The following is a 19,837-nucleotide window of genomic DNA, read 5'->3' as shown; positions in this document are numbered from 1 at the left end:
GTCTCCCTCAGCACAGCTCTACTGAAAAGTATGCAGGCAAGAACAGCCTTCGAGCTCAGTACTTACAGCTTCATCCAACACACACAAAACTGGAGATCCCACTTTTACTTTGTCTGGGTGGGAGTAGACGGGAGGGATCATTTCCACAGACTCACCGCTTATATGAGTTCCGAAGTCGATCTTACAAATGTCGTCGTACTGCAGCACTGTGGTGTCGCCCGCGTTGGGTGTGTAGTGCGCAGCGCAGTTATTGAGAGAACACCCAGTCGGAAAGGCCAGGCCCGCGTTCAAGCCGTTCTCTTTTATGAGCTTGCGAGAACAGTCTTCCAACTTCTCACTGAAACCAGAGAATGTGTTGCTTTCGTATGCACCATGTAGCTATCAAGTCTACAGTTTACTACCATCCTTAAAATCCAAGCAACAGCACTTTCTGCACACCAGTAACAATTTCCTGATGCTATGAAAACTCATGTATAAAATGTCAGGAAATAAATCCTCTTAAAAATGTCTAGAAAACACAATCCACTTTCAACTAAGTTTGCCAGGATGTTAAGTCTCAACTTGGACAAATTTAAGCGTTGATTTCATTTGTTCATGGTGTGTATTCTGAATACCGACTCAATGGGACAAGTCGTCTTCTACAGGATTTTCTCAAGGAAACAATCTAGGGAACAATTTTACTGGTTTCTGACTGCATCACAATCACAGCTTTCACTCTTAACATGAACTGTTCCAGAGCAAAACCATGGAGCCCAGACGGGGTCCGAACAGCTCACTGTGCGCAGGAGTGGCCAGAACGCAAACTGTGCCCTGCGCGCCCCTCCCATCTCAGTGGTCCTGCAACAGCGTGCAAGATACGCACACTGTTTTTCAACTTCCATCAGAAACTGGAAAATTAGTTCTAAATTTTAAAAAATCATTTCACGTCTTTACAAAAATGTATTCCTTTTACCAGATTTCTATCATTGTCATCCCAGGCTTGATCCAGCTCATCACATATTTTCTAACTTGCCGATGTGCTTCTGCAGCTTCTCGAAAATCATTCCAGATCTCCTCGCTAGCCTGATCTAAGGCTTTCTTTTCTTCACTTGTAGTTCTCCAAGCAGCTGTTCGCCTTTAGAATAGGCATAGCATAGTATGAGTCTCATTTGAAAAACAACAGAACAAGCATAAAAGCTGAAGAGGATAAAAAATACAGCAAGCAAGATATTTTAGGTAAAAGTACATTATGCATTCAGTTTCGGCATGTCAACAAAGTTTCTGAAATATCAAAAGCCATATTTTTGCAATCAACCCAAACCCAGTTAAAATAAGACTTTTGGGAGGAAAAAAAAAAATCTCAGATGAGATTTCAGATTTCATTCATAGGCAGAAAGACTAAAACCTGCCAACACAAAATAACAAAATAGGAAAAATCAGAGAAGCCACAGAAGAATTCCAGAAAGCAAGCGGGTAGGGGAAAAAGTCATCCTTGAGCTAACAGACACTTATATCCCAGTCCTCAGACACAATCTTAAAAATGCATTTTTTTTTTTTTTTTTTTTGCGGTACCAGGGATTGAACTCACGATCACGCACTTGCAAGACAGGTGCTTATGCCACTGAGCTAAACCCCCAGCCCTTAAAAACGCATTGATCCACAATTGGTTGGATCCACACATGCAGAACCCTATGAGACAAAGGGCTGGAAATAGCATTCCAAAAACCTGACCTAGAAATCTGCACACACTTTCCTCAAAACACATACTACTACGTGCCAATACAGGAGTCTCCTGATCACGTACACACCAGAAGTCATCCTCTATTAAAGACATGGCTGGAGTATTTTACAACTTCCAGGTTTAACAGATTTTTATGTTTAGGATTTGGAATAAAAGGCATCGACTCCCTTCAAGCAGCAATTTTCAAAATAGTAACTCTTGTAGAGTGAAAATCATAAAACCTGGTACCACTTCCAAACATTTTTAGTTAGGCAGAGATGAATGAATACACAGATCCCTTGCACAGAAAGTGATGCTTTAAATGCCTTTGTCCCCCAGCCAGCGGCTCAGAAAGCAGACCCTGTAGGAGAAGCCAGGTGGCATTTGTTGTGTAACATTTTAATGCAGCAGAGCTGGGCTCTGACTCTATGAAAGGGAAGGTAACACTCAAAGGCCCTCCACCTTTACTGTTTGCTCCTTGGTAAAAACTGCAGGCCTATGCTACACACACACCTAAGCCACGGCCCCAGCGCTGAGTGGCACAGGCGGTGCTCATGGCCAGCACTTCCCACTTGGCACAGGCCCAGGGGGTCTGGCCGCACAGGGCACCCTGATGCAGCTGAAGAGCACTATACCTCTTCATCTTTTTCTGTGGAAATGTATTTTCAATCTGCTGATGCTATCAGAAAACCAAATACTACTGTACCACCAAATTCATCAGCTTTAGCCTCCCTAACTATTGAAATGTATACAAGTCAACTTTAAAGGAAGAGAAAACTCAGAAAACAGTGTGGCCCCAGCTCTTTCTCCCCTAATCCAAGTCTTTCCTGGGAACCAAGGCCCCAAATGTCCTAGAGTCCCAAATCCCTGTCACTCTCAGGCACAAAGGTATGAGCTTTATTCCTAAACAAAATACGTAACAATTCTTCATCCTTACATAGGTCATAATGCTGCCACATACACCACAGGTGCAGCTGGCAGTAACAACGTTTTTTGTGTTTTGGAACTCACTATATAACCAAGCTGGCCTCAAACTCACGGAAATCCTTCTGCCTCAGCCTCCTGAGAATGCCGGTATTACAGGTGTGTGCCGCCAAGCACAGGTGCCGGCAGTAAGGTTTGAAGTACCACTCACCTCAAAATTCAAATGTTTTGTGAAAAGAAAGCCACCAGCAAATATTTACTGTAGAGTAATAAGATAAAGACTATGTCTACAAGAACTTAAAGCAAACCCTGACTCTAGAGCCTGAAACAGGCACCGGTCATTACCAATTCTAATTCTTGGCCCTCAGCCACCCCTCAGATCCTTAAATCCATCTCTTTAAAGGTTGAAACACCAGAAGGGTGTGCATGCCTGGATCTCAGCACTGAGAAGGCTGGACAAGAAAATTGCTTGGAGTTTAAGATCAGCCTGGGCTACACAGTCAAATCCTGTCTCAAACAAATAAACAACAAAAATCTTAAAAAGTAAAAACACAATTGTAATTAAATTGCAAATGTATTTCTACTGCATTTTAGAATCAGAAGATGGTACTAAAAAATCCCTGATGCTGAACCCAAGAGATCTCACGGAACACTTAATGCTGCGTGGCTGTACTGAAGACTGCACGGCTGACTCTCAGAAGCAGGGGATGCTTCAGAAGATTACAGGATGATCTGCGGCAGTGGGGAAGAACAATCCAGCATAAACCTGATTAAAGAAACTCTAGCTCAGTCTTGAGTTCAAACTGAAAGTCATCGGCAATACTACAGAAACTGTTAGGCCTTCAAGGCCCATATGTAGAAAAAATGTTACACAATCTATCTCTTCCTAAATTTCACCTTTTGACGTTTAGAAATCACTATGTAGCCCAATCCACCTTAATCCACCTGCCTCACCTGGCCTTAATTCACCTGCCTCAGCCTCCCGAGTGCTGGATGACAGGCCTGTGCCACCACACCTGGCAGAAATTATTATAAGGTGATCAAAAAACCTAAGCACCATACATGGCCTATTCCAAAGGGCAAGTCATCCAAAGGACACGGGCAGTGTAAAAATGCATTCAAATATACTATCATGTCTGTGAAACTGCTTAAAAGCTACCCTTTACAGGGCGTAATTACAGATACACATATGAATCCTACCACTTTGATTAGAGGGGCAAAGGGTTTTGGGGATTGATCTCAGGGCCTTCTATCTGAGCTATAACCTTAGATAATAGTTTTTAGTTTTGTAACAGGGTCTTGCTAAATTACCTACTTGTCCAGGCTGGACTTACACCTGCAGTCTTCCTGCCTCAGCCTCCAAGAGAGCCAGGATTATAGGCATGTACCAGCATGCCCGGCTGTTCCATCATTTTTACCAGTGGCTGTATAGGGCAATGAAATATGGTACAATCAAAAGATACAAAGGCATCTAAATGTTAACTAATTTTAAACAGCTGCAATATTTATGACCCGGCTGTACAGGTAACTTAAAAGATAATTATATCTGCATTATATGGTGTATTCACAACACCCATTTTAAAATGTATTCCCTTAACCCAAAAACAAAACATGACTATAACACATATTCCTTTCTTAGAAAACTGATAAAGGGCAAAAATAGAACACTTTAAATCTGGCTCCAAGAAGCCACTATAGTTAATTCCCAGTTGGTAAAAGAAAACTCTTTTAGGGAACTGTCAGGCACACACCTGTAATCCCAGCACTTGGAAGCTGAGGCAGGAGGCTTGCTGTGAGTTCAAGGCCAGCCTGAACGACATACTGAGACCCTGCTCAAAAAACCAAAAATACATGAGTACGCAGAATTTCAAAATGACTCTTCATTCTACTTCTAGGAAAGCAGATCATGAGAAAATCCCAGAGCTGAGGATGTAGCTCAGTGGCAAAGCACGTGTTTAGCATGACTCAAGACCCTGGCTTCAATCTTCAATATTGAGGGGCAGGGATCCCAATGATTTTTAACAGACTATAGTGGTCACTGCAGGATTTCCTATAATGGTAAAAAAGTTAGAAACTATGTATCTTCAAAACTAGCCATGAAAATTATCCTAGGTATAGAAAAGTACAGTATTATAGCTACTAAAAATCAGCTTCAGAACTGAGGATGGTGGTGCATGCCTATAATCCCAGTTGTACTTGGGAGACTGAGACAGGACTGTGAATTTAGGGCCAGCCTGAACCACACAACAAAACCCTGCCACAAAAAAACCATAAACCTGGGTAAGTGAAAAAACATCAGGATACTGCACAAGATGGTGAGGAACTAATAATTTGCAGAAACAAATACATAATATAACACAATGTAGATCAGAATTCTCACAAAGGTATTATGTGACAGAAATATCTTACCAAGTATCAAACTATATTATGAAGTTTTTGATATAAAACCCAAATTATATTAGCATAAGAACAGATAAACAGGTCCTAGAACAGAAATAATTCTGAAATTGATTTCTCGGTACATAAGCGTGCAGAATAGAATAAAGGTAGCCTTCAAGTCAAAAGGATGAGTTATTTCAGAATACACAGGCTATCCTTTTGTGAAAAGCTAAACTCTCCACATTACACAAAACTCTCTAGATCATAACCTCCTAAAGACATAATAAGGCACAAAAAATAAAAACAAAACAAAACAGTGCTATGAACCCAGAAGCATAAAATATGGACATAAAATGCCTTTAAAATTTTAAAGCTCCTAGAAGAGCAAAAAAATACCATAAAAAGTCAATAATCGTAACATTCTCAAAATCACCTACAGTTTTAAGAGTTATAAAGTTTCTTTTTTTGGTTTGAGACAGGGTCCCACTATGTAGTTCAAACTGGTTTTGAGCTCACTGTGTAGCCCAGGCTGGTTTTGAACTCACAACAATACTCCTGCCTCAGCCTCCAAGTGTTAGGATTATAGGTATGCACCACCATGCCCAGCTAAGAGCAGTAAAGTATTAATACACCCTTTAATTTCATACCTAGAAAATTAAAAACCTACCCATGTATCAATATACACACAGTACATAGCTTCCTACCTACAAGTCTACTACAGAATGGCCCACATTGGCAAAAAGTATTGGCAACAATGTGAATGTCCATAACTTAAGATAATGGCACTTACACCATGCAAGATCATAAAGCCATTTAAAACACTAACAAGCTACTCTAGTAAGAGCGGGAGGGACTTTCAAAAGTTAATATCAAATGGCAAAAGCAAGGCAGAGAAAAGAATGCCTATGATTCCACTTTTAAAAAACAATTACCACCCAGCACTCGGGAAGCTGAGGCAGGAGGATCATTTCAAGTTCAAGACCAGCCTGGACTACAAAGTAAGCTCAAGGCCAGCCTGAACTGCATAGAGAGACCATCTCCAAAAAAAAAAAAAAAAAATTACCAAAACATTCCCAAAGCAAACACAGATATGAGCATACAAAATACGGAAGGCTACCCGCTGGGTGGTTAATGTGGATGTAAAGGGAGGGAAAGAAGAGAGAACAAGCAAAAATAATAAATGAAATATTACATTTTAAAATAAATGTCGTATCATATGTAGTATAAGCATGTTATGTAATTAATGTAAAGTTATATGTATCTGTGATATTTTAAAAGTAGATGCTTTAAGGTAGGGATAGTAATTGATGAATTTAAAGAAAAAACACCTATGCTGTAAAATTCAAGTACTTTATAGACTCATCCCCTAAGAATATCCATATTCAGGAATGGTAAGAATTCAGTATACGTCCTTTTCTGCTTTAGAAAAAACACATTGTTCATTGTTACAGAGACTACAAAAAAAAAAAAGAAAAGAAAAAACACGTTGACTGCGCAGACCAAAGGAACAATGCTACAGTAGAAACTTAGCCACCCAATGCACCTGGCAGGTTCCCCACTATTCTGTGAAACCTGGGACCAGCCCCAGGCTACCCCAGTGTCCGAGGCTGCTGGGTGACCATTCCAATGACAGTACAGCTGTTGGCTTCCTGCTCACCAAGCATCTGCTACTCAGCTAAGTACCTGCATTTATTATCATTCATGTGAATACGCCCATCTATCAGATGAGGAAATGAAAGCCCACCACAAAGCTAAGCCTGAAAACCAAGACACAGACACAAGTAGTCTGGGCCCTGCCTCCGGCTCTGACCCTGTGAGCCCCTGCCGGCTACTGAAATGCATCCTCAAAAGCATTCCCAATAGTCAGGTGGGCCGGGTGGTCTGGGCCACATGCCTGTAATCCCAGCACCAGGAAAGCCGAGGCAGGCCAGCTGCTGTGAGTTTAAGACCAGCTTGGACTACAAGGTGAGTTCAAGGTCAGTCTGAACTACTCCAGACCCTGCCTCAAAACAAAACAAAAAAAAAACCAGGTGAGCTAGCTGCCCAACCTGCAGAAGCCACCTCGCCTGTTACCGTAATTATGTATCTTAACACCCTTACCTGAAAAGGAATTCAAGCCTCAACAGAGACAAATATCCAAAGTCACTTCTGTCACCCTATGTCTAGATAAGCACTAGAAATGTTTTCAGGGAAAAAATGTGAAGATAGAAGGCAGGTATAAATCCTCACATGATGAGAACCACCCCAAAATAAAAATCACAGATAATGCATTATGGGAATAGTTTACGCAGGAAAATTACAACCCGATGCAAATCCAATGGTAAAATATTGAGAAGCAAAAAAACAAGGTTAATTAACTTTTACCTACAAAGATTGTCACTTTTTTGTAATCCCCACTTTAATACGTATCTTTGATTAACCAATCTGCTACTCATCCCAATCACTTTGGGTAAGAGGGTTTCTATTGCATTAACTTCAGGACGAGTTCCCAAGGTTTTAAAAGTCAAGTTCTGGGGAAATCCAACCTGTCTGAGGTCTCATCGAGCAACTTCCGGCCTTACCCGTCTTGCGTGGGTGGGTACTCGCACTCCTGTCCCTTGGGGAACACGCCGTTAGGGTACAGGTCACATATCGGCACTGAGGGAGGGTCTGTCTGAACTTTTGCTGTGAGATACAAATGAAGCATTAACTTCAGTAGTTACAGATAAAGGCACTGTTACAGCTCTTTCGGTTTGAAAGGCGTTACACACACTGCGACCATAACCCTCTGCTGCCATTTTACAGTTCAAAACGCAGATACTTCACAGTGCTGGCCGCTCCAGGGAGTGAGCGCGGCTTGCGGAGAGAAACCTCCCGCTTCTCAGAACCCCACACTGCCATCTTCTCCTACTACACCAGAGAGGCCGGCTTTCCCAAGTGAAAGCCAAAGAGCTAAGGGATCATAGCCCGACAGCAACAAAACACAACATGGACCCGTTACAGTATTAACAACGAAACACATGAGAAGCTAGGATTAGTAAGCTGACAGCACACACAACAGCTAAGACTTTAGCTATCCCGATGATAACTTCCAGGTGCCAGAGAAGTTGCAGTACTCAGCAAACATCTTAGACATTATTTCCCCAATCATATACAGGTTGAACATTCATTATGCAAAAATCCACACCTAAAACTTTCTGAGAGCTCACACAAGTAGGAAATTCTAGACTGGCAGTCAAAACCAAGGTACACTAACAATAGGGTATACAATTACTAGGCTGATATATGTGAAAAACAGGAGCTGGGCATGGTACTGTAATCCCAGCCCTGTGGGTGCTGAGGCAGGGGGACTGGTGTGAGTTCACAGCCAGCCTGGGTGACACACTGAACTCACCTGAACCATATAGCAGAGCCTGTCTCAGGGTTAGGGGGAAAAAAATGTTTCACCCCCAAGATATCTCGTTACGTATACGCAAACATTCCAAAATCTTAAGAAAATCCAAACTCCAAAACATTGCTGGTTTGGAGCATTTGGGAAGGGTACACAACCTATAAAAACACCAGTGTATCCCCAAGACACTCTAGAGAAAAACATTTCTCAAAACACTAAGAACTACACATACAGTTCTCACCAAAAACCTGCCTGCTGGTAATGAATGCTGTATCCAAGGAATGCCAGGAAGCCGCACGAGAGCTCATTTCTGCGGCAATCTGCGACTTTCCATGGCTACAGCTGCATGTTTACCAAGCACGTGGCTTCCTGCGGATTATAACTGGCCATATGTTACAGATTGTTGTCTTACATTTTAATGTATTTTGTGCTCTTTGTTCTGAAAGGAGAAAAAGAGGCACATAAACAAAATATGACCATTTATTGAGGCAAATAAATCATTTATCTATGGAGCCGTTTTCCTCCTTCAGTCCAAACACAGCGTCTCCACGGGCACAATGGTGCTTTTACACGATGCTTCCAGGTTCTCTATGAGCCAGGAAAAGTGGGAAACACCAGCTTAGGTCACTCCTAAGCGCACACAGAGTAACAAAGTCAGAAACTTTTAGTTACTTAACTCCGCTTCCAATGCAGACCCCTCAGAGCCCTGGCAGACGGCAGCACGCTCCTGCTGAAGGGAGCCATCGCCACTCTCCACCTACGAGCCGCTCATGCAGGGCCCTGTCACCGCCAGCAGGCTCTTCCTGTGCAGATCCGTCTCCCTATGGCCTCCACCTAGCTAAGCGAACTTCACACTCAGGTTTAACCGAACACGGACTGCGCACTGCCACTCATTCATCCCTCTCCACACGGAGAAAGCCTTGAAAGGAGGTGGGTCCCACCGCTTTCACGGTCTGCCAGCGTTCATGTGAAATGGCGCCAGACTGATTCACACTAATAGGTCAAGTCAGGTCTAGTCAGTGTAGGACTACAAACTGCTGACTCTCCAGCTGCTCCTGAAACAAGGCTCACTTCTCGGCTCACAGTACAGTAAGGATCCAAATTCTTAGGGCACTATCACTCTGCATGAATTTTACATCTGGCTCTGAAAAATGTCTGCTTGTTCACATTAGCTTGCTATCTCAGTCATGCTGGCTTTTTGAAAAAAACACTGATTTCTGTCAAAGTTTTAACTCATCCACACATCTGAGAGATACCTTCAATATTTTTTCCACAAACTAAGATGATAAAGGACTCAAAAGACCACTGGAGAAGAAAATCTAGACTATGCAATCAGAAGTGTCACAAGTAAAGCCCAGCCTTTACCACGTAGTAGCTGTGACTTGGACAACAGCTAACTGGTGCCAACCTTCAGGTGCCTACAAAATGAATGAAGCTGGATGAAATCTGGGAAGACCTTTGAAAATTATAATGTAGTAGGTCCAGGGGTTTTTGTTGGTTTGTTTTTGTCTTTTTGAGACAGTATCTCGTTATGTAATGCAGGCTGGCTTTGAACTCACTTTGTAGCCCAGACTGGCCTCAAACTTGCAGCAATCCTGCCTCAGCCTCCTGAGTGCTGGGATTACTAGCACGTGCCACCATACCCAGCAGTAGTGTTTTGTGGTGCTAGAGACCAAGCTGTCTGACACTGAACTATATCCTCATCTCCTGTTGTTATACATTTATAAATAAGCTCTACTAAGTTAGATGAAAATGAGGACAGTAAACTGTCCATGGTTAAATTATTTGGTCTAACCCAGAAGTGATTTAAAGTAGGTTCTTAGTATATCATAAACACACAAATAGAGACATGCAAAGTAAACCAAAAGCAAAAATCAAGGCAAGGAAAAGAACATTAGAAAAATAGAAGGCTGGGGATATAGCTTGGTGGTGCAGCGCCTGCCTGGCAAGCATGATATCCTCAGTTGATTCCCAGTGGTAGCAAAAAAATAAATAAAAAACAGAATCTGAATGAGGCCGGCACAAAAATCACAAGTTTGGCTCTAAGATTTCCTATAGCCAATCTTAAACAGTCACCTTATTTGCAAGGCTGACCGTACTGCTGAGGCAGGAGGATCACAGAGTTCAGAGCCAGGCTTAACTACGTAATGTGACCTGCCCCTCAAAAATAAAATAAATTTATTTTTAGGAACTCATCCCTAATGTGTGATTAAATTCAACAATCTTAGCAATTAAAGAAAGTATCAACAAGACCATTAAAGCATCTGCCGTAGAAGCACCAGTTTTGCTCCCTGCACCTCTGCTAAGTTGAACTCGTCTCCCCAACCTATGTCAAGACCAGAAGGAATTTCTGAGCATCTCTATTAATAATGACTATTAAACTCTGGTAAATAAGATTAATGGGAGACACTAACGTCCTCTCTTCTTCTTCTTCTTTTTCTTCTTCTTCCCAGTTGCTCCGTCCCCATCACCATCTGCATCTGCAAAACAAAATTTCAAGTGCAGTCATTGAGACCTCAGCGAGGGATGAAGCAAGCAGACAATCGTGCGCAGACGCAGACATAGGCTTTCTAGTCGACCCTGGACAAGGCTCACACAGGACTCTCCCAAGCTTAACTGCATTTTACTAGTGCACAGCAAAACTAGTGTGGCTGGGGACTTAGCTCAGTGGCATAAGCACCTGCCTGACAAGCGCGAGGTCGTGAGTTCGAGCCCCAGTACCAAAAAAAAAAAAAAAAGACAAAAAGGTGTACGCTGCTCTCTTTAAGTATCAGCCTGACTTGTGATCTAAAGCATCAGCACATTTTACTTTGAATTATGCTAATAAAAACTGTTGAATGCGATTTTTAGAAATTCTTTATTAATTCTTTTAATTTTTTTTGAGATAGTGTCTCACTTTGTAACACAGGATGGCGTGGAACTCACTTATGTAGCCAAGTCTGGCCTCAAACTCACAGTGATCCTCCCGCCTCAGCCTGAGTCCTGTGATTACAGGTATGCGGCACCAGACCCAGCCTGAATGAGATTTTGTAAGAAAACTGCATTAACTTTCCTTTTAAAAAGCAAGGAATTTAGCACTAGTTTATCACTAATAAGGGTCCTGTGGCTTCATGTACAATACTCACAAGAGTTCACATCTGCTTTGCAATTCAACATATTTCACTACCTCACCTAAGGCTCCAAGCACCCTTGCAAGGGAATGGCATGTTTAAAGTGCTTGCCCAAACTATCTCCACAAGTAAAAGCAACATTCGATCAAAAGTATACATCACTTGATTCGTAACCTGCAGAGGATATCCAGGACATTGTATTTGAGAGCCTTTTCTCAGACAGTCATCAGAGAGAGCTCTCCTGGATTAAACTGCACACAAAACCCAGAGGGGTCACACGTTCTTCCTGGGCTCACAATTCAAAGACTCAAAGCCCTAAGCCCAGAAAGCTGGTGTTAAGAACTATGTGGGAAAACAGCTGCCGACAAAAGTCCCAACTCTAAGCCTTTGTAACAAGCTCCGAGAAGTCTAGGACACTGTTAAGGACAAGCTAAAACCTCAAATAAAGTTATCAAAAATAGACTTGTGGGGGCTGGGGATTTAGCTCAGCAGCATAAGCGTCTGCTTTGCAAGCAGGCAGTCGTGAGTTTGATCCTTGGTACCGATAAAAACGAAAAAGACAAAAAAAAAAAAAATAGACTTGGGCACCTAAATTTCTAAAAATGCTCCTCATCAATTTCTGAGATCACTTTTGGTTTGATTTTGTTAGGGTTTCTTTTGGTTCTTTCTTTGAGACAGAGCCTCACTATGTAGTACAGGCTTGGCCTTGCAGCGATTCTCCTGCCTCAGCCTCCTGGGTGCCAAGGTGACAGGTGTGCAGCACCACACTCAGCCAAGATCACATTTTTGAAATACCTAAATCTACTCACTTATTACACTACTATGAAACAGATGACCAGGGAGCTGTTCCCGACATCCCGGGGTTGTCTAGCAGTATGCTCATCAAGTACTGGCTGAAATGGTCCACCCAGGAGCAGTCACTCCTCGACTGCAGACGGGGAAATCCACACCTAACAGTGTCAACAGACTCACATTTTTCTCTTGAAGTGCAACGTTTTCACTCCATTTCACAAAGAGCCATGAAAGAAAAGATCTCACTCTGTCTACAACTGTCTTTTAAATATCACACAAAACTGCAATCATTAGTCAACACTGACACCTACTCCCCATAAGTGCCCTAAGGGGGACACCCTGTCTTACCCACTCCCTCCTTTCTTTGAATACTAAGGATCAAACCTGAAAGCACTGAGCTATATCCTCAGCGCTTTTAAACTTTTTTGAGACAGGGTCTTGCTTTGGTCCACAATGGCCTGGCACTCACTACGCAGCCCATGCTGGCCTCAAACTTGAGACCCTTTAATCTCAGCCTCTCAAGAGCATGAGCCACTACTGGTTTAGATACCTTTTCTTAAATTAAGCATAGTGACAAGAACATGTTTCAGTTTATTCAAAAAATGAACAATCTTTTAGTTTATTTCTTGTTCTTTATTTAAGTAAGCCATGCATGACCAGGCATGGCAGCACATACTTTTAAGTAATTAATTCCAGGACTTTGGGAGGCTGAGGCAGAAGGATTCCAAGTCTAAGCCCAGCCTAAGCAACTTAGCAATTTAGGAAGAGACCCGGTCTCAAAAATAAAAAGGGCTAGAGATGTAGGTTAGTGCAAAGATCCTGAGTTCAAACCCCAGTACCACCACCACCACCAAAAAAAAAAAGAAAAAAGAAAAAAACAACAAAAAAAAGAGAGATAATTATTCGTTTTCAGGTTCAAAGGACTAAATTTCTGGAAAAACACAATTTTTAATGTCCCTCGTGTCACACAATCTTAATTCACATAGTTCACGCTACATTTGAACAGTAACTTTGTTTCACTAAATGCTCAAGTTGTAAATGCCAGGTATTAAGAGTTGTAAATGCCAGGTATTAAGGAAACAAGAGAAAAAAAAGTGCATGACCTCCAATACTGCTACACAGCAGGTGTAACCTAAAACAACTGCACCCAGGCATAGAACCAGTTTCAAACACACACTCAAAGCTTGCCTGCTGTGTGTGACCTTGGTGAGTTTATTCAGCCTTGACTCACAATGGTTTCTTCATCTTTTAGATGGGTAAAAAGAACCTTTTCACTATCATCTTTCTGAAGCTAATTATCTTATTCCATATTTCATGTCTGAGTCAGTACAAAAAAATGGCCCAATTTTTTAAACTCCATGCCAGGATCTGAACAGTAAACTCGATATGCCATGGCTCCAGTCGTTTTGTCATGCTGTAATTTTAACTTTCATGGCATCTCAATATATTCCTAATGGGTAGAGATAGTTCATATTATTTAATACTAGGTCCAAGTCAACTGAAATCTGTGGAGCTGACAATGGAACATCCATATAAAAAATATCTGGTACTGTGCACTACACAGAAGGATAATTGCAAAAGGATGCACATAATACTTCTTTGAGAGAACAGAAAAGAAAAATTTTCAAGATCTTAGAAACAACAGTTGAACTTAGTATGTATAGGACACAAAAAAGCATCAACAATAAAACACACATAAACTGGACTTCATCAATTAAAACTATGCTGCAAATGATTTCATCGACAAAGTGAAAAGGTATCCCTCACCATGGGTATGTGTTAAGCACATATTCCAGAGCTTGCATCTAGAATACACAAAGGACCAAGTTCAGGCAGATGACAGCCCATAAACAGACAAAAGATCTGAACAAACACTTCAAAAGATATGAGAAAGGCAAACAAAAATAGGGATGCACAGCGACACCAAAAGTGCAAATTAAAACCACAGAGACACCCCCACACTCTTATTAAAAAGGATGTGATTTAAAAACCGACAACATCAGGTGCTTTCAGAGATACTAACAACCTGGTCACTCAGCCACTGCTGACGGGAATGCAAAGTGACACAGCCACTCTGGAAAACCATCCAACAGTCGGGGGGGGGGGGGGGGGAGCACTCAATGTGCCAGCAATCGAGCTCCTAGGTGTCCACCCAGGAGAAATGCACGGCCGTGTTGACACCAGACCTGGATGCCAACGTTCAGAGCAGCTGCACTCACCACATACAGACCCTGGAAACAAAGAAACCACAAACAGCTCAAACATCCGTGATAAGTAAATGAGTAAACGAATTTGGATGCTGCTGTGCAATAAAAAGGACTGCACTCCAGACACCTAAAAAAGAATCACACAACTGAATGACTAACAAAACTGTTTATGCTGAGTGAAATAAGTCAAAGAGAAAAAGCTGTACACTGAACAATTACATTTCTATGCTATCTTACAGGCGCCAGGACCACAAACAGAAAACTAGCAGTTACCAGAGTGCAGCGTGAAACAGGACAAGGGGATGCAAAGGGACCCGAGAGAACTTTGGGAGAAGGATGCGTCAGCAGAAATGGCCAATACCCTTGTGGCCCTGAACACTGCGGACCTCAGGTGGACAGCTAGGTGTGCAGCCGGGGTATGTAATAAGCGCGCTCAGTGAATTACCCCTGGCGCACTGCCAGGGGCCCACCGACTCGGCTTTTCAGGCTGACACCCAGCAACATCAAGCTGAGCACGCTGAGGATTAAGCCCAGTTGCTTCCGTGCTGCGAGCCCTCTCCCTGCTTCACTGTGTCACCCAGCCCTGGCCCCAGGGCTCCCATCACCTCTCCCTTCTGCTCCCCACACTGCAGGCCCCACCACAGCCTCACAGACCCTTCTTCCCGCTCCCAAGTCTCACTTCCGTTTTGTAACACTCTGAGCCCTCATCAGAGTTCAGATGGCCAAGTGTGTCTGCACTGGGTTCTGCATCTTCCAATGTGCACTCTACCACTAAGCTGCCATCCGGCCCTTGCGGCAGGGATTTTTTTTTGGTGATTTCAAGTTGGGGATGGTGAAGCCTCCCACCTTGCCGTTGCTGCCCAAGATTCTTTCTGCTATTCTAGGTCTCTCCTGGTTTCAGATCAATTTCAGGACTGCTTTCACTAGTTCTGAGAGGTACACTATTGGAATTTGTCCCTTTCAATCTCAAGAGAGACAGGCAACTTTGCAAAGGTGAAGTGGAACCAGGTCACTTCAAGATCTGCCCAGCAACACTCTCCACCTGTTCACCCTGAGATTACCAGCCCCAGCTCGTTCAGACCTCAAAATAGAAGCCCAATGTAAAGCACGGAGGGAAGGTGCAAGGGCAAAGAGGTCTGCTCAAGACCAAAGCTAGTGATTCCTTTCCATCTTGGCACCTTTCCCACCAGAGCAGACTGCAAGCGTCTTGAAGACAGAGAACACATCTTTCCAAAGGGAAAACAACCCTGCGCATGAACCCGGCACAGAAATGAAAGCACAGCCCTGCTGCTGGCTGAAAAGCACAAGCCCTGGCTGATGGAGTGAGAATGGGGCCACCGGTCCTGGCAGCAGACAGCTAACTACAAACTCACAACATGGCAGGCCCCATTACCTCCTGTGCGAGGACAGTCTGCAGAGCTGGGCATGGTGGTACACACCTGTGATCCCAGCATTCAGGAGGCTGAGACAGGAGGATCACCACGAATTTGAGGCCACTCTGACTAATGAGTTCAAAGCCAGCCTCAACTACATGGTGTGATCCCATCCTCCAAACTAAAGATGGGGTGCAGCATGTAGCTCAGTGCAAAGGCCCCGGGGAGGGAGAGCAATGAGAAAGAGAGAGACAAGAAGGGGCAGAGAGAAGTACAGCAAATGTTATGGCACTCAATCCACAAGGAGCTGGGAATTCATAGCCTAAGAGTTTAGAAGTGCTCCAGTGTGGTCCTTTAAGAACAAAGAAAGCAACACTGAGATTCTGTCTCACCCCAAAAAGAATGGTTACCATCAAGAAATCAACCAGTTGCTGGGGATTTAGCTCAGCGGCATAAGCACCTGCCTGGCAAGTGCAAGGTCATGAGTTCGATCCCCGTTACCAAAAAAAAAAAAAGAAAGAAAGAAAGAAATCAACCATTAACAAATGCTGGTGGGGCTGTGGGGGAAAGGAACCCTCACCCACTGCTGGTGCAGTATAGACTGATACAACCATTTTGGACATCAGTGTGGAGATTCCTCAAAAACTAGGATTAGTGGTCCCATTTGAACCAGCTATTCCCCTTCTGGCTATTTTCTCAGAAGAATTAAAAACATCATACCACATATGTGCACCTATGCTTATAGCAGCACAATTCGCAATAGCTAGATTCTGGAAACAACCCAAATGCTCCTCAACCATACAACGGATTAAAAAAAGACATGGTGTTTTTATACAATGGAGTAGTACTCAGCCATAAAAAGATGGATACAACTGGAGACCATACTCATAAGTAAAATCAGACTCACACATGTAAACATCAAATTGTCTCCCTTGTGTAAGAAACTGGAAGAGCAAATAATATCCAAAATATATGTAGATATTGTGAGATGGGAAGAAACTACTCAAAACAAAAGAACAACTGGGATGGGGGAAAAGAGAAAAGAAGGAAGGGAAAAGAAAAAAATACACACTACAAGATAATTTAGGTAACTGCACTACTCATTTTTATTAGTTCGTTGAAAAGAAAAGTTTGGGCTTATACTGTTTGATTATGCCTATATCTTGTCATCTGAACAACTAATTTGAAGATAACAATATACAATGTATTAATCATTGTTAATCTCCCATTACTTTGAAATTCTGTATCAGTTTTTATTGCCTGTAATCCCAGCACACAGGAGGCTGAGGCAGGAGGATCACTAAGAGTATCAGGTTGGCATAGGATACACAGTTCAAAGCTAGCCTGAGCTACATAGCCAGATCCTGTCTGCAGAAAGAAAGAACAAAAGAATGAAAGAAAGAAAGAAAACAAAAGAAACTTAGAATCTGAAAACAGCTTCTAATTCTGGCTCTATTTCACGTGTATTTAGCTGTATCACATAAAGTAACTCACATAACCACTGCTACGTCTGTGAAGTGAGATTATCACCTCCACTTGGTGTGGCGAGCTTACAATGAATGCATGTATCAAAGTACCTACTACTTACTGGCTGTTCAGTAGTTAAACAGTCCCTCAATTTTATCTTGTCAATACTCACCCACGACTTGGCCTTGCACCAAATGTATTTTGCAAAGTGGAGATCTATGCTGTCTGGCAACTATTCAACACATCCAACTTCTAAGAAGCTGTGGCTAACGTGCCTCTTCACAATCGCCCTCTGAGATCATGGGGTGTATTTTGTTTGTTTTGCTATACGTCCTTCAGGCTGGCCCAGAGCTTGCTATGTAGCCAGGCTGGCCTCAAACTTCCTCTTTTCTCCCAAATGCTGGGATTACAGCCACCACACCTGGATTTTTAATTTTCCCTTCCTTTTTACTCTGCCCAAACTCACACTATGGAACCTGTTTTCTCTTATCCTTCTGGTCCTCTCCTATCTTTAATAAACGTGAAAGGTTGCCATCATTTTTTTAAAAGTTGCTAATGAGAACCTTTTCCTTTTTATCTGTGCTATTAACTGTTAGTAACTGGACAAGTAAAATGTCAGACTAGGTTACATGGGCAAACACACAGATTTTGTTAAAAGGCTGTCACATTTTCTGTCTTTGCTAATCGCAGGCACCAAGCTAGTCACTCACCTTCATCATCGTCATCTCTCTCTTTTTCCTCCAATGCTTCTCTTTCCAACTGTTTTGCTACCTCATCCACAGAGGTTCCTGAATCTTTATCAGGTTCTTGCTGCCCTGCAGATCACATAAAACAGAAGCAAATGTAAAAAGGACACCTTCCCACTAGAATATGTCCCAACAATCCAATTCTGCCCTGAAGAATTTACAAATTCTTATCACAAAAGGGCTCGGGAAACCAAAATAGGACCATTACTGTGAATGTTCACCACATCTGTCTCACTGCTGGGTGGCCTGAACCACTGTCGGATGGAACATGCACGGAACATGTACCAGTGGTGCAAGCCAGCAATCTTTCATATACAAGTAATAGTGTCCATTTGTTAATTCATTCAACATGTTATCCATTATGTATGCTAGGCAGTAAACAATTAAATGTGAATTGATTCCTACCCTTAAAAGTATTCAATAGTTAGATAACTTAAATATTTTAACTACCAGATACTTAAGATTAGCTACCATTACTGAGGCCTAATGCACAGGATTCATGTGTAAGGCTCGAAGTTTCTTGAAGAAAGAAGTCTTAGGACGCGTTGGATAAATCAGGCTAAGGAAAGACAGCCCATTATTAAAATTGGAATTCTTAGCTGGGCACAGTGGTATGCACATGAAATCCCAGCTGCTGGCTTGTCCCAACTACACAAGAGACTGAGACAGGAGAATGGCAAGCTCAAGCAGCCTGGGCAATTTTGCAAGACCTTGGCAAAAGAGATACAGTTAAAAAGGGCTGGAGATGTGGTAGAGCACATGCTCAGCAAATGGGAGGCCCAAGGTTCAACCCTCAGAAGAAAAACAGAAAATCCTGAAATTACCAAGGACCAAGGCCCTTTTACTCTGGAAGTGACTACAACCCAGCTTAGCTGAAGCAATGTGCAAAGTGTAGAATGTGAAGTTAAGAAAGCGAGATCCTGGCAAGCACATAAAGCAGCGCCATTCTGGATTCACACAAAGACACAACCAATCAAAACGTAGAAGGATCAGCCTGCTGCATACCTCAGGGGACCAAGCACAGATCTTGGATTTCATGCAAAAGCCACAACAGCCACCACTGTGTGGCCTAGGACAGCCCCAGCAAAACTACAACTCTCCCTCTTCCACTCCCATCTAATCAAAATTTCAGTAAGAAGTACATTAGTCTTCTCCAACCTCTCTCCATGTTAATCACTTCTACCTGCTCCATTATTCTTTCCTGACTGATTTTATTAGACACAGATTTTTTTAAAAATTTTTCCTAAAATGAAATAGTTTGTTCAACAACAACAAAAATGACTTCTCAAAAATAAATCCCTAGCTCATAACATGATCCAACTGTAAACTTTTAGCGCCTTTCCTTGTCTTACTAAAGGACTTAGACGTCACTGCTTTGGATGTTTCATTGGGAGCCACAAAAAATCCCCTGCCTGCGCGGCCTGCAAGCGGCCTCCTAACTCAGGCTGAAGGCTGTAAGGCTGGGCGATGCTGTGGGACAAGGCAGGTGAAAACCGACATCGCCAATTCTCAGTGACAGGAACGCGAGGGCAGACATCCACCCGCACGGTGCAGCCCTACACAAAACCCCCCAATGAAAACCAAGGGGAGGGGTGCGGTGGGGCAGGACGCGAGGGCAACACGGCGCAGGTGGATCCAGCAGGGGCGGCCGTGCGGTCAGAATCAGATTGTTAAAGCGCCCAAACCGCGCGGAAGATGGTTGGGAGCTGGGTTCCGCGAATGGTTCTGGGTCCGCGTCGCGGCATGCGCAGAACTCAGTTCTGGCGACCT

At 42.8% G+C, this 19,837-nt stretch overlaps 1 protein-coding gene across 1 annotated transcript in view; it reads right to left on the bottom strand.

The window, feature by feature from the left end:
- Metap2 (methionyl aminopeptidase 2) overlaps positions 1-19,837 on the bottom strand; it is a 28,954-nt gene that overhangs the window by 8,671 nt on the left and 446 nt on the right. The window contains exons 2-6 of the mRNA XM_003475883.5: positions 18,032-18,136; positions 10,787-10,852; positions 7,564-7,666; positions 953-1,114; positions 156-337 (exon numbers count right to left, since the gene is read on the bottom strand). Coding sequence (XP_003475931.2) covers positions 156-337; positions 953-1,114; positions 7,564-7,666; positions 10,787-10,852; positions 18,032-18,136 — 618 coding nt within the window. The remainder of the gene's footprint in view (positions 1-155; positions 338-952; positions 1,115-7,563; positions 7,667-10,786; positions 10,853-18,031; positions 18,137-19,837) is intronic.

Source organism: Cavia porcellus, unplaced genomic scaffold, assembly GCF_034190915.1.
Source record: "Cavia porcellus strain 051 isolate PalLab524CR breed Dunkin Hartley unplaced genomic scaffold, mCavPor4.1 scaffold_8, whole genome shotgun sequence".
Taxonomy (NCBI): Eukaryota; Metazoa; Chordata; class Mammalia; order Rodentia; family Caviidae; genus Cavia; species Cavia porcellus.
The sequence above is the reverse complement of the archived record's forward strand: the minus strand, read 5'-3'. Positions and strand labels throughout refer to the sequence as shown.